The sequence below is a fragment of the Equus przewalskii genome, chromosome 13, assembly GCF_037783145.1.
Source record: "Equus przewalskii isolate Varuska chromosome 13, EquPr2, whole genome shotgun sequence".
Taxonomy (NCBI): Eukaryota; Metazoa; Chordata; class Mammalia; order Perissodactyla; family Equidae; genus Equus; species Equus przewalskii.
This window is the reverse complement of record NC_091843.1, coordinates 70,925,404-70,938,135: the sequence shown is the minus strand read 5'-3', so window position 1 is coordinate 70,938,135 and position 12,732 is coordinate 70,925,404. Positions and strand designations below refer to the sequence as shown.

At 38.0% G+C, this 12,732-nt stretch overlaps 1 protein-coding gene across 19 annotated transcripts in view; it reads left to right on the top strand.

Moving 5' to 3' along the window:
* Positions 1–12,732, top strand: part of LNPEP (leucyl and cystinyl aminopeptidase) — a 107,435-nt gene that overhangs the window by 81,313 nt on the left and 13,390 nt on the right. For 8 of the 19 annotated variants that reach the window (XR_011525253.1, XR_011525252.1, XR_011525249.1 and 5 more), the window contains exons 14-18: positions 1,149–1,333; positions 2,777–2,938; positions 5,088–5,228; positions 5,879–5,960; positions 6,594–6,804. Coding sequence is in view for 8 of the 19 variants with exons in the window: in XM_070569612.1 (XP_070425713.1) it covers positions 1,149–1,333; positions 2,777–2,938; positions 5,088–5,228; positions 5,879–5,960; positions 6,594–6,725 (702 nt within the window). In the remaining 11 variants the exon portion in view is untranslated. Of the gene's footprint in view, positions 1–1,148; positions 1,334–2,776; positions 2,939–5,087; positions 5,229–5,878; positions 5,961–6,593; positions 10,370–12,732 lie in introns of those variants that run through there. The other 11 variants (XR_011525256.1, XR_011525258.1, XR_011525257.1 and 8 more) reach the window with 2 other exon arrangements.

Here is a 12,732-nt window from a genome sequence, read left to right as displayed (position 1 = left end):
TAAGCATTTTTATATTAGAATTTTTGTTCCTTTTAGTGACATTCATACATGCATATTTCACATGATGAATTTTTTAAATCCAATGTGTGTCTTCGCCCCTCTCCAAGCACCACAGCTTACAATATGGCAATACTTGCATATACTATGAACAGCTTCTATGCTTTTGTTGTGGGTAGAAATGACAAAGAAATGAGAGATATGTTGGTTTCTTAATACCGTCAGTACACATTTAAGAATGACTTTTTATTCAGAAGTAACTATAAGAATGAACTGAATAGTAAGTGATATTACTGAATAACTTAATTTTCTTAAGCATGATAAGGTTTTTGGTTATGTAAGAGAATGTCTTTATTTCTGGGAGTTGCATGCTAAATATTTGTAAATGAAGTATCATGGTATCTGTGACTTAACTTTTATGTGGCTCAGCTAAAACCAGAAAAACAAATGTGTGTTGTGTGTTACACACAGACACAAAGCAAATGTAAGAGTTTTAAAAACCTGTGACTCTAGCATATGAGTGTTTATTGTACTATTCCTGTTGCTTTTCTGTAGGTTCAAAAATTTTTTAAATTTACGAATTGGGAGGTAGACACAATAACTATAAACTATTCTTCCCTGCAGTCTTCATTTTTTCATTAATTTGATTAGGTTAATTTATTATGGCGTCAAACTAGTTGATATTTTAAATATTCCTTTAATATTGGATTCAGAAACATTTAAACAATTGCCCATCAGTAAAGAAGTATATTTTTCCCTCATTGCTTTATGGATTTATGGATTCTAAAGTCATGAGATCGTCCTTCCAGCAGTGTTGTGTGTGATACTTTTTGGCAGGAAAATAACTTCTAGCTCAGTACACACGGAAGAAAGATTTCCTACTGCACATAAGTCATTAATTCTTTCCGTGTTATGTCATTAAAAGTGCCCCTTGGCTAAAGCAGCCCTGTGTATATAGCTGTTATTGTTATTGAATGGTTTCAGCCCAGCTCTATGTGGGCTTCATATGTCAGTTGATATTTAATGAGGACTATCTATGCCCTGCTTTTTTTTCTCTTTGGGTAAATTTTGGGAAAAAGAAATTTAGTTGTCCTGATTTCTCTGGTTTTCCTAATATTATTATTCTATTATAATCCATTTTGTCTCTCTAGACCAGGGTATTTAAATTGCTTCAAAGCCAAATCCAACAGCAGACTTGGACTGATGAGGGCACCCCATCTATTCGAGAACTTCGGTCAGTCTTGCTAGAATTTGCTTGCACCCACAGCCTGGAGAACTGCAGCACTATCGCCATGAAGCTGTTTGACGATTGGGTGGCATCCAATGGAACTCAAAGGTGACATGTGCTTCTACTCAAATGAACTCTCTTCTTCTTGTTTACCATACTGAAACCAGGTCATCACTGTTATAAAACTGAGTGTTAATGTAGGTGAACTCTATGCACCTGTGTTCTCAAACAAGACCGTTTTTTTTAAATTGTGGTAAAATACATATAACATAAAATTTCCTATCTTAATTTTTAAATGTACAATTCAGTAGTGTAAGTATATTCAAATTGTTGTGCAGTGAATCTCAAGAACTGTTTTATCTTGTAAAACTGAAACTCTTTACCCAAACAACAACTCCCCATTTTCCCTCCTCCTACCCCCTAGCAACCACCGTTCTACTTTCTGTTTTATCAGTTTTACTGCTCTAAATACCTCATATAAATGAAAACATACAGTACTTGTCCTTTTGTGACTGGCTTATTTCATTTAACATAATGTCCTCAAGGTGCCACCATGTTGTAGCCTGTGTCAGAATTTCCTTCCTTTTTAAGGCTAAATAATCCATTGTGTGTATATACTACATTCATCCACTGACAGATATTTGGATTGCTTCCGCCTTTGGCTCTTATGAGGAACACTGCTATGGATGTGGGTGTACAAGTATCTCTTAGAGAACCTGCTTTCAGTTCTTTCAGATATATAGCCAGAAGATCATATGGTAGTTCTATTTTTAATTTTTTGAGGAACAGCCATACTGCTTTCCATACTGGCTGCACCAATTTAATTCCCACCATTTAGTGCACAAGTGTCCCAGTTTCTCCACATCCTCACCAACGCTTGTTATTTTCTGGTTTTTTGATAGGAGCTATCCTAATGGGTGTGAGAGGTCAAACAAGTCTCTTAATTTAGGACTAAAGCAGAGCAGGTAGAAGTTAGCAGTTAGGAGAAATGTTTTTGATGGTTGGTTCTCTCCAGGTTCCTTACTGGGTATTATGGAAACAGATTCAAGCATCAGATAGAGAGTTGAGGTGGCGGATTTGGATAACCTATTGAGTTCCTTTCCAGCTCTGAAATCTTGATAAAGGCAGAAAACTGTGCCTCTTCTCCTCTTCTCCCCCCCACCACATTTGCTGCAGTATTTCTATACTGGAACTTACCACACTGTGTTATAATGTATATATTTATTGTTCTGTACTTTGTGATTGCCTGTGAGTTCCTAGAGGGCAGAAACTGTGTCTCGCTCCTCTTCCCTCTCCAGCACCCAGCCAGTGGCTTTATGGGTGCTCAGTGAGTAATTATTGTACTAAGTTGAATGGATATTCTTTATAGTCACACCACTAGGAAAGTAGCGGCCACTGAATTAAACACTTTCTTGACTATTAGTTGTACGGTAAAAACTCTTCTAATTATTATTACCTACTTTGACCCCAAAAAACACTACCACTAGTCAGTTCCTTGCCTTTGTATTTATGATTTTCTCTTGTTCTTATATTTGGCCACCTCTCTTACAGCCTACCTACTGATGTCATGACTACCGTGTTCAAAGTTGGAGCAAAAACTGAAAGCGGCTGGTCATTCCTCTTAAGCAAGTACATCTCTATAGGCTCTGAAGCAGAGAAAAATAAAATACTTGAAGCTCTTGCCAGTTCAGAGGATGTACGGAAACTTTACTGGTATGAAACTACCCAAGGAATATGATATATAGAAACCAAAAGCATAAAAGCATTGTACTCCCGGGGTGGGAAGCTCATTTTCTCTGGGGTCTTTCTTTTCCTTCCTTTACTCCCAGGCCAGACCTGACTTGAATGGTGCAGTGAGGAGCCTGCAGGTTCTGGGCTTCAGCTGAGGGACTGGACCTGTTCAAATAGGCAGGAAGAGCTTTGCCCAAAAGAGGTTGGGAGATGCCAAGAATCACTACCGCCTTCTGCTTTCTGCTTAAAAACTTCTGCATCCCCTTAGCGTGCTGTGTTTAATTCCACAGTTAGTGCTTCATTCTTTTTGGTCAAAGCGTTCCTCTGTCCAAGCTGTCATAGCTGTCATTTTGAAAATGCACACCCTTCAGAAAAAGGTAACATGTAAATGCTTATAGGTTATGCCTTCATTTGAATTTGTCAGACTGTTCCTTTTTAATATTCAGCTGATGAAGACCTGGAAATGGGAGTTTCACACGGGGGAGGGAAAGGTAGTAAATAGGGCCTCCTGATGGGAAGAACAGTCAGTGGCAGGGTAGAGGGGCTCTAAGTAGCCAAGAGAAATATGAAACTATCTTGAAAGTCAGCACTGGGAAGGACAGAGGGAAGCACTTGGGTCTCATTGCTTCTCTTGTTTCATTTTGTTCAGGTAAATCCTAATGGTGTCCCAGAGATGTCCTCAGCATCTGCCCTGACCCACTTCCCAAAGAACACACTGTAAATAGGCATTTTCTTCAAAGTAGTAGCCAGCCTCTGACCCAACCAAATAGAGTAAAGTTTTTGTTTTTAAATTAGTAATAATTTGTTTATTAAATAACTTATTTAATAAGTTTATTTTAAACTAGTAATACACTAGTAAATTTTCATTATAAAGTATTTTAACAGTACCTAGAAAAATAGCATAAAATGTGAAAGTATCTCTCATATAATCCTTCACTTCCATTCTTTTTCTTTTTTTTTTTTTTGAGGAAGATTAGCCCTGAGCTAACATCCACTGCCAATCCTCCTCTTTTTTTGCTGAGGAAGATTGGCCAGGCACTAACACCATGCCCATCTTCCTCTACTTTATATGTGGGACACCCACCACAGCATGGCTTGATAAGCAGTGCATAGGTCCACACCCAGGATCCGAACCGGCGAACCCCGGGCTGCTGAAGCAGAGCATGCAGACTTAACCACTGCACCACAGGGCCAGCCCCTCACTTCCATTCTTATTCTCTCTTCTCTGTTAAGTGTCAGTCCTGGTCTGTGTATTTACATCCATAAACATAGGTTTATGCTATACCCAGTATTTTGTGATATTCTTTTTAGTGAATAATCAGTCTTTGAGATTTGCTGTGTCAGTTCATAAAGCCTGCTTCATTTGTTTTTATAGCTGCATAGTATTCCATAGTATGGCTCTATCATAATTTATTTAACCCTTCATATCTTGATGGGCATTTGGGATTTTCCCCTATTAAAAACGCCACTACGTTCTTTTTGGGGTATGTGTTTTCTCACTATAAGCAGATATTATAGCATAGTAGATAAGCATCCTGCTTACATTCAAATGACAGGCTTTAGTATTTATTAGCTGTGAAACTGGGCAGTTACATAATCTCAGTTTCTTGAGCTATGAAATAGATATAGGTAATAATTACTTATTTCAAGCATTGTTATGTCAAGAATTTAGAACATTATCTAGTACATATGGAGTATCAATAAATGTTAACTATTAATATTGAGTATATTCTGAAATTTATCTTCATCTGCACATTATTCAAACAGACCAGTTTTTTAAGAGTGAGGATATACCTGCCTACTCAAATCAAATAAGATTTTTAACATAAAAAAACACCAGTCTCCAGAATTATAATAAATTCTACCAGAATTTATTTCTGAAATGTTCTTACTCCGTCACAAACTATTTATGATTATGTGACGGTTTATGTCAGTGCCTGTCTCATTGGTGAGCTCTTCCTTCATTTAAAAAAATGACATTTTCAGTCTATTGATTAATCTTAGACTAATGCAAAACTTGTGTCCTTGAATTGCTACAGAGCTTTAATTAGGAGACCAATACTAATTCAAGTTCAGTCATCACTTCATTGTGAATAATTGTTTTGGAAGCTAGATCTGCTTTGCTCTTCAGGTTAATGAAAACTAGCCTCGATGGAGATATCATCCGAACACAAAAGCTGTCATTCGTCATTAGAACAGTGGCACGACGTTTTCCTGGACACTTACTGGCATGGGATTTTGTCAAAGAGAACTGGAATAAGCTTGTACAGAAGTAAGTTTCTCATAGAATTAGTAGCTTTTAGTATTTCTCAGGATCTGCATTTGAAAAAAGTTCCCAGTGTTGTATTGGTTTGCAGGAGTTATGATTTGCTGTGAGAGGAAAAATGCTTCAGTGACAGTTTAACTGAAAGACCCAGAAATTTTTACATTGGTAAACATGACCCCGTGACATGAGTCATTTAACAGTGCTGTTCTATTTGAGTGCTTGTCAAGCCAGCCTTGCCTGACACCAGCTCACTGAGCTCAGCATGGCCACAGACTGTTCAGAATAGCTGTGTAGTTCTGCATGTTCAAAAATACCTTTTCGTTGTGAAGGGATTGGTTAAGAACCCACGCCTAGCTAGATAAGACTTCTAGGTTTCTGTCTTTTAAAGCAGTAATGACATTTCTGGGTGAATAAGATGTGATTTTTGAGTAGGTTAGATGGCTTAGTAACTTATTGGTATATCCCTAACTCCTGCCTTTCTCTGCCCACCTTTCCTCCTCAGGGCAGTGAGTATAGAACTGCTCCTGACCCTGCAGGGCACTGCCCAGGAGCACAGCTCCACTCTGCTTTTGGTGTGGGTAGCTTACAACGAAGCATTTCCTTTGCTTACCAGCAGCTGCCTCATTTTTTTGTCTTTTTTGCTTGGATTTCTTCAGGTTCCATCTGGGGTCCTATACCATGCACAGTATTGTTGCTGGATCAACTCACCTGTTTTCAACAAAGGCACACTTGTCTGAGGTTGGTTCTATGAAATACTAGTAGGGAGATTGGGTAACCCTTATCCCTCAGGCTGCTCAGGTTAAGTCAGCTGGTGGCTTCTCGTGCCAATTCCTGCCCTTTCTCTCTGTCTGCCTTCATCAACACTAATGATTCTGCACTGGGATTACTTCTAAAGGGTAGATATCCAGCAATGAGGAAAACTTGTGATGAGGATTTCATTCTCAACAATATTCCCTTGTCTTCCTGACACAAATAATTTTTTGAGTTAAGATCAACATGTGCCAGGTTTCTTTTCCAGTGGTAATAAAATTGTTTTGAAGATTTCCATCAAAGGGCAAAATTGGGCACCAAGCCTAACTTTAGACTCTAACTCATTTACTACTACTTAGCTTTTTTTTTCTATTTTAAATTTGAGTAGTTCATCCTTGCGGGAGTAAGGGGAATTCATTTTTAAAATTACTTCAGATTTTACTGTACTTATCAGGAACTTGATGTAAATACCTCAAATATTAAAGCACTTCTTGTCTCTACTTCTTTCAAGACATCAGCACAGCCATCACTAAGGTAAAGCTTGTTTGAAAAGGATGTTCAGAGTTACTGAGATTTACTCTTCTGTTCTTCTTTTGAAATACTTCTGTGTGCAACTCACAGGTCCAGGCATTCTTTGAAAGTCAGTCCGAGACGACCTTCCGGCTTCGTTATGTCCAGGAGGCTTTGGAAGTCATTCAACTGAACATCCAGTGGATGGAGAAGAACCTTAAAGCTCTGACGTGGTGGCTGTAGCACGCACAGCCACACCTCCTAGTGTCACCCATTCAGAGAGCTTATTGACTTGGGCTCTGCTGCTTTTGCAAAAGCCAAGGTGAAGCCAGGGTTGCTGCCGAGTTGTTTGCACTCTTGGGTGTTCTAGTTAGCTCAGGGCCCGTCTGTGTTTTTCATCTGTCTTTTCTGAAATGTCTTTGGGCAGTATGTAATTATTTATTACAAAATTATCTTCACCTAAATGCCAACCATCTACAAAAACAATGAGTAATTTTTCTGCCTTGAAGATACCCAAATGGGGAAAAAATCAGTTTGGGGATTCTGTTGTGTTTGTCAGTATCTGGAAAGTACTGACAATGTGAAACAAGGAAGGATCTACCATGGGAACCACCATCTTTGCAGGCTACTGGTTTGTCAGCCATTTGTTGCTTCTTGTTGATAGATGTTATTTGAATGTACAGAGTTAGCTTCAAAATGTATGGGAGTGAGGTCGATGACACGTGCAGCTGGAGAAACTGATCTCAGGTGTGCAGATCTACTTTGGGGGTTTTGATTAATCCTTTATTTTCTGGAAAAGTTTAAATAAGATCTTTCACTGTTATATTTTTTTCTGCTGAATAGCCAGGTGCTACAGAATTTTTAAATTTTTGTTGTATTAAAAAGATAAATAGCTCCAAAAGATTAAATTTTCCAAATATTTAACACTTTCTTTTTCATCTTTTAGGAAAACATTTCAATCCAAGTTAGCTTTAATTGTCTTATTCGTGAATTACAGTATTCTCCAAATCTGTACACTTTTATCACTCCCTGTCATAGATACACCTTATGTTATAAATAATTTCTTTTAAATTTATGGCAAGCATTTTGTTAATACTGATGTATTTTATCATGACTTTATCACTGTTGCTAAGAATACAATTTGTTTGTTCCCTTTTGGTGTGATAGATCATGGACACTTTCTCTCTGAGTCATACCCGTGGGTGGATTTTCATTTTATGTGATAGAGTAACATATTAGAACCATATTTTAGAATAGGGCCTTTGAGAAATTCAACCTTTTTATTTGAAGTTCACCATAGTACCTTAAAGGAATAAAGAGAATGTGGGATAGGAGTAACTTGATTCAGGTTTAATATGGTGGGCTTTGAATTTTTTCTACTATCAAAAACAGTACTTTTATTTAGTTAAAAAATTGTAGTTTTCTTTTATCATGGCCAAACTAACAGATTAAAAGGAATGGCCAGGAAAGAAAGAAAGAAAATGAGGGAAGATATCCAAAACTGTATGGCATTTTTACTCCTTCTAAAGGAGAAATACTGTACTTGAACTTTTTGAGCTATGCAGACTTATACCTAGATTGTGTGTTTCATTGATTCTTAGGAGAAAAGCTTTCTTCCTAATGATTCTTGAGTACTTTATATTTTGTTTGAAAACATCTTTTATGTACGTAAAAAGGGTAGTTACCCATTTACAAGCACTTACAACACTCCATAGAATCAGACAATGGGAAAGGTCACCTTTTTGTATTCAGCAGGTGTAAAGTGAGAATATGTGGGATTGTGTATAAAATTATATTTTATTTTATGAAAATATTTTTATATAACAAAATTTAAAAGGCTGGTAAGCTAAAAGATAGCTTTCTTTAATCCTAGTGTGTTTTCCCCCAATTTAGTCTTTTCTAAACAACATTTCTCTCTGTTTTAGAGTAGAAAATATTATATCCTGAGAATCACAGAATCGTCTAAAGATGTCTTATTGAAACTTGGGGGATTGTAGGTCTTTATTCCTCCTGTGCTTCAGTAAATGAATGATCACTTAGTTGATATTGAAAGTTAGTGTGTTTTTATATTTTTAGAGTGGGGACAAATACTAAACTTTTGACGGGTTTTTTTGTTGCTGGTTTTTTACCATGTTATATTACTAAATTCCACTTTGATACAGAGTTTAAATTTTGCTACTTTTCAAAATCAGTTAAGATTCTTCAGTTTTGCCTGCCCATCTTTACATTGCTCCTGTAATATATGTCAGCTCTGCGTATGGCAAATCTTGTCTCAAATCATATCATTTTTCCTGTGAGTGTGTGTGTGGAGGGTGGGGTGGGGGATTGTTATAAGTAAAACCTTTTCAAAACATAAGCTAAATAAGAGGTAGCTCGTTATCCATTGGTATCTGTGTACCCAAAAGCTGTGCATTCCCCTGGTACCAAGTTCATACTATTTGTAGCTTTATTTGTAGGCTTCGCCTCAAATATTTGTAGTTTTAGCAGGCCTCACCTCAAATTTTCCCACAGAATTCCATGATTGTCAATGTTATACTAACCCATCTACATGGGACTTCTAAAAACTAATTCTAAGTCAGGAAGATACGGTTAAACAATAGGTAGAATATATAGTGTAAGCAATGTAATTGTAGTTTTTGAAGTTTTTCCCCCAAAACTTTATCTTAGCCCCTGTATTTCTGAGAACTCACATAGACTGAAGCACAGCAGTCACAGCGTGCTTTTAAGCACACAGACCCGTGGCACAGTTAGGTACTCATCTGACAAGCGTTATATTCACCGCAAAGAGACGGTCTTCTTGAATGTAATTTAGAAGGCGTGTCACACTAGATTACTGGGAAAGATGACATTGGAAATCGGGAATTGTAGAAGAAAAATTTATGAATTGGAAATCGGGAATTGTAGAAGAAAAACCTGTGCTTTGGAAATCAGAAGGTCCTTGAAAGTAGAAATCTACGGAGTCCAGTTTGTTCTGTTAAAATCGAGTGATTAGCTTCGTTAAACTGCAAGTAGTGTCAGCTTCCACCATAAGCTTGTGCCTCCCTCCATCTTATTGTTTTATAGAAGTCTCTCTAAGTGAAATTGTCATTTGCCATTGTTTCAGTGTTGATGAACTTTCTTATTATCACAGGACTCTGTTATCCTTTGCCGTTTGTGTTTTCCTGTTATTGTACTTTAGCCACGGTAGGAGCAAAGGAGCTGTCAAAAGAGTCCTGGGTATGTAGAGGATGTCAGCTGCCCCAGTCTTATGGATACCGAGCAGAATCCTTTCTGAGTGTCGAAAAGTAAGAAATGAGAGTCGAGTGCTGAGTTTGTCAGATTACTGATAGTCTGTTACTGAGTTGGATTTCGAGTCTACTCAGACTAAAGCCCCTGGAACCATAATCTGCAGTCAGATTGCTGAACCTTCACACAATCCCCGTGCATTTCATGGGGCTGCAGGGAAGGTGTAGGTGTCTCAGGACATGTGTTGTCACCAAGGACAGCAATTCCTGGGCAGAGTTTGCAAAACTGGACCCGAATTCCATAGGTGTGATGTAGCTCCTTGTCCCCTTTGCCTTTGTTATTTTTGTTTTTATTGGAATTAACTCTCTTTTTAAACTTTCTTCCCCTCGCACAACACCTCTGTTTGTACTTTTGAAAACTAAGGTATATATTTTTGCTGTTTTTTGCATTCTTTTATTTTATATTTCATTCTCTGCATTGGCAAGTAAGTACCAAATGCAAAGTGAAGGTCTGAAAGCGTGGTCACTCTCCCCTCCCTTCCCCTCCCTTCCCCTCCCTCCCCCTCCCTCCCCCTCCCTCCCCCATTGTCTGCATGGGCAACAGCTCATAGAGGCGTTGATTGATTTCTTTGAGTGACTTTTTGGGGGTATGTGCTTTAAAAATGTACAGATATGTTTTTATTCTTTCATTTTGTCTATTTTGTCCTGATGAAAAGAGAAATATTTTCCTATGAAAACCTTGTCTACTCTTCCCATATTGCCTGTGTGAGCAACAGCTAGAGTAATTATTTGATTTTCTTTTTTGGAAGGAAATGGTGATATTGGGAGGAAGGTGAAGTATGTTCTTTTAAAAATTACATACACGTGTTTTTGCTGCTATTTTGTGGGTGTTGTTTCATTTTGTAGTTCCTCGTCCTTCTCATGGGTATGTAGCTATCTGATGAACTGTGGAGGTCCAGAAGTATGACAGTGTCCTGTTACCCCGTCCTCATTGCCTGCATGGACAGAAACTAATGGAGGAGTTGTATTTTGGTCTAGTCTTGAGGGCAGGGGGTTGTATATCATTGTTGCAAGTGTATATAAATATTATGCTACTTTTTTATATTTCATTGTATACGTGCTCCTTTGCATGGATGTCATTTAATGAAAATTGAGGTTCAGAGTATGATAAATCTCCTCTTTTCCCTTTTCCTCTTGCCCCTTTGGGCAATAGCTTGAGTAGTTTGTTTTGGGGGTGGGAGAGAATGGGGTATGTACTCAATGTATATAAATAAATTTGCTACTACTTTGTATTACTAATTCATTTCGTACTCTGTCCTCATAGGACATGGAAGTACCTAATGAGACGTGGAGGTCCGGATGTATGACAATTTCCTCTTGTCCCCTTCCCTTATTGCCTGTGTGGGCAATGGCTAGTAGCGTAGTTATTGGAGTGGGGTTTGCGGGGGGAGGGGATGTGTACCTGCTGTATATACCTGTTTTTACTACTGTGTCATATTATTTCATTGGGTGCCCAGAGGGTGGTATCTCATGAACCATAGAGGTCCAGATATATAACAATCTCCTCTTGTCCCCTTCCCTATTGCCTGTGTGGGCAATGGCTAGTAGAGTAGTTGATTAGTTTCAGGGACTCTTTTGTGGGTATTGGGTAAATACTTTTTAAATATGCATACAGGTTTTTACTTCCTCATTATGCTCTTTCATTGGGTGCCCAGTCCTTCACCTGGACATGTAGGTTCCTAATGAACCATGGAGTTCTGAATGTACAGCACTCTCCTCTTCTCCCTTTCCTTTTTTATCTGTGTAGGCAATAATTTTAAAGTAGTTGGGTTTTTTGAAGTTTTGGGGGGCAGGATATATACTTTTGGAAACTGTATATACAGTGTTTGTTACTATATTGTGTTTTTCCATTTTGTACCCGTCCCAAGCTTGGACGTGTAGATACCTAACAAGACGTGGAGGTCCGGATGTATGAAAATCTCCTCTTTTCCCCTTTCCACATTGCCTCTGTGGGCAATAGTTTTAGCGTAGCCTAGATTATTTTTTTTAAACTCTACCACTGCCTCCCCTGGGAGGGTGGGGATATGTACTTTCTAAAATGTATATAAATGTTTTTGCTCCTTTTATCTGTTTTGTACCTAGACCTTTCCATGGATACTTAGGTACCTGATGAAAATTAAGGTTCATTCTATGAAAAAAATCTCCTCATCTCCCTTTCCTTATTGCCTGGCTGGGCAATGGCTAGTAGCATAGTTGTTTAGAGATGATTTTTTTTTTTTTGGCAGGGTAGTGGGGGATTTCTGGGTTTGCATTTTTTAAATGTATGTAAATGTTTGCTGCTTTTTTTGTTCTTTCACTCCAAACTTAGTTTTTTGTTTGGACTTGTAGATATCAACTGTAATGCAGAGGCCCAGATCCAGAGGTGTCGTCAATCTTTTCTTCCTTCCCCCGTAGCCTGTGTACATGGGCAATAGTATGAGAGTGCTATATAGGGCTTGGTTTTTTGTTTTTGAGGTTTTTAATGGGGAATAGACTTAGGCAAGATATGTAGTTTTTTAAATGTATGTAAATGTTTTTGCCTCTTTTTGATGTTCACTTCATTTTGAGTCTAGTCCTTTGCATGGTTATTTAGGTACTTAGGTATTTAGGTGATGAAAGTTGAGATTGATTCTATGAAAAATCCCCCCTACTCCCCTTCCCTCATTGCCTGGTGGGCAATAGTAGAACAATAGATGTTTGGGTTTTTTTTTTTTGAGGGATGGGGGTGGGGAAGGTTTGGGTATATATATATGTATATATATATATATATTTTTTTAATGTAGATAAATGTTTGCTACATTTTGTGTATTATTTCATTTAGTACCCAGTCCTTTGCTGGGACTTGTAGGTACATAATGAAACATGGAGGTCCAGACGTATGATAAATCTCCTCTGCTCCCCTTCCCTCACTGCCTGTGCAGGCAATAGTTTTATAATCTGGGGTTTTTTTTCAGGAGGGATTATTTGGGTGGGTAGCGGTTAGGGGA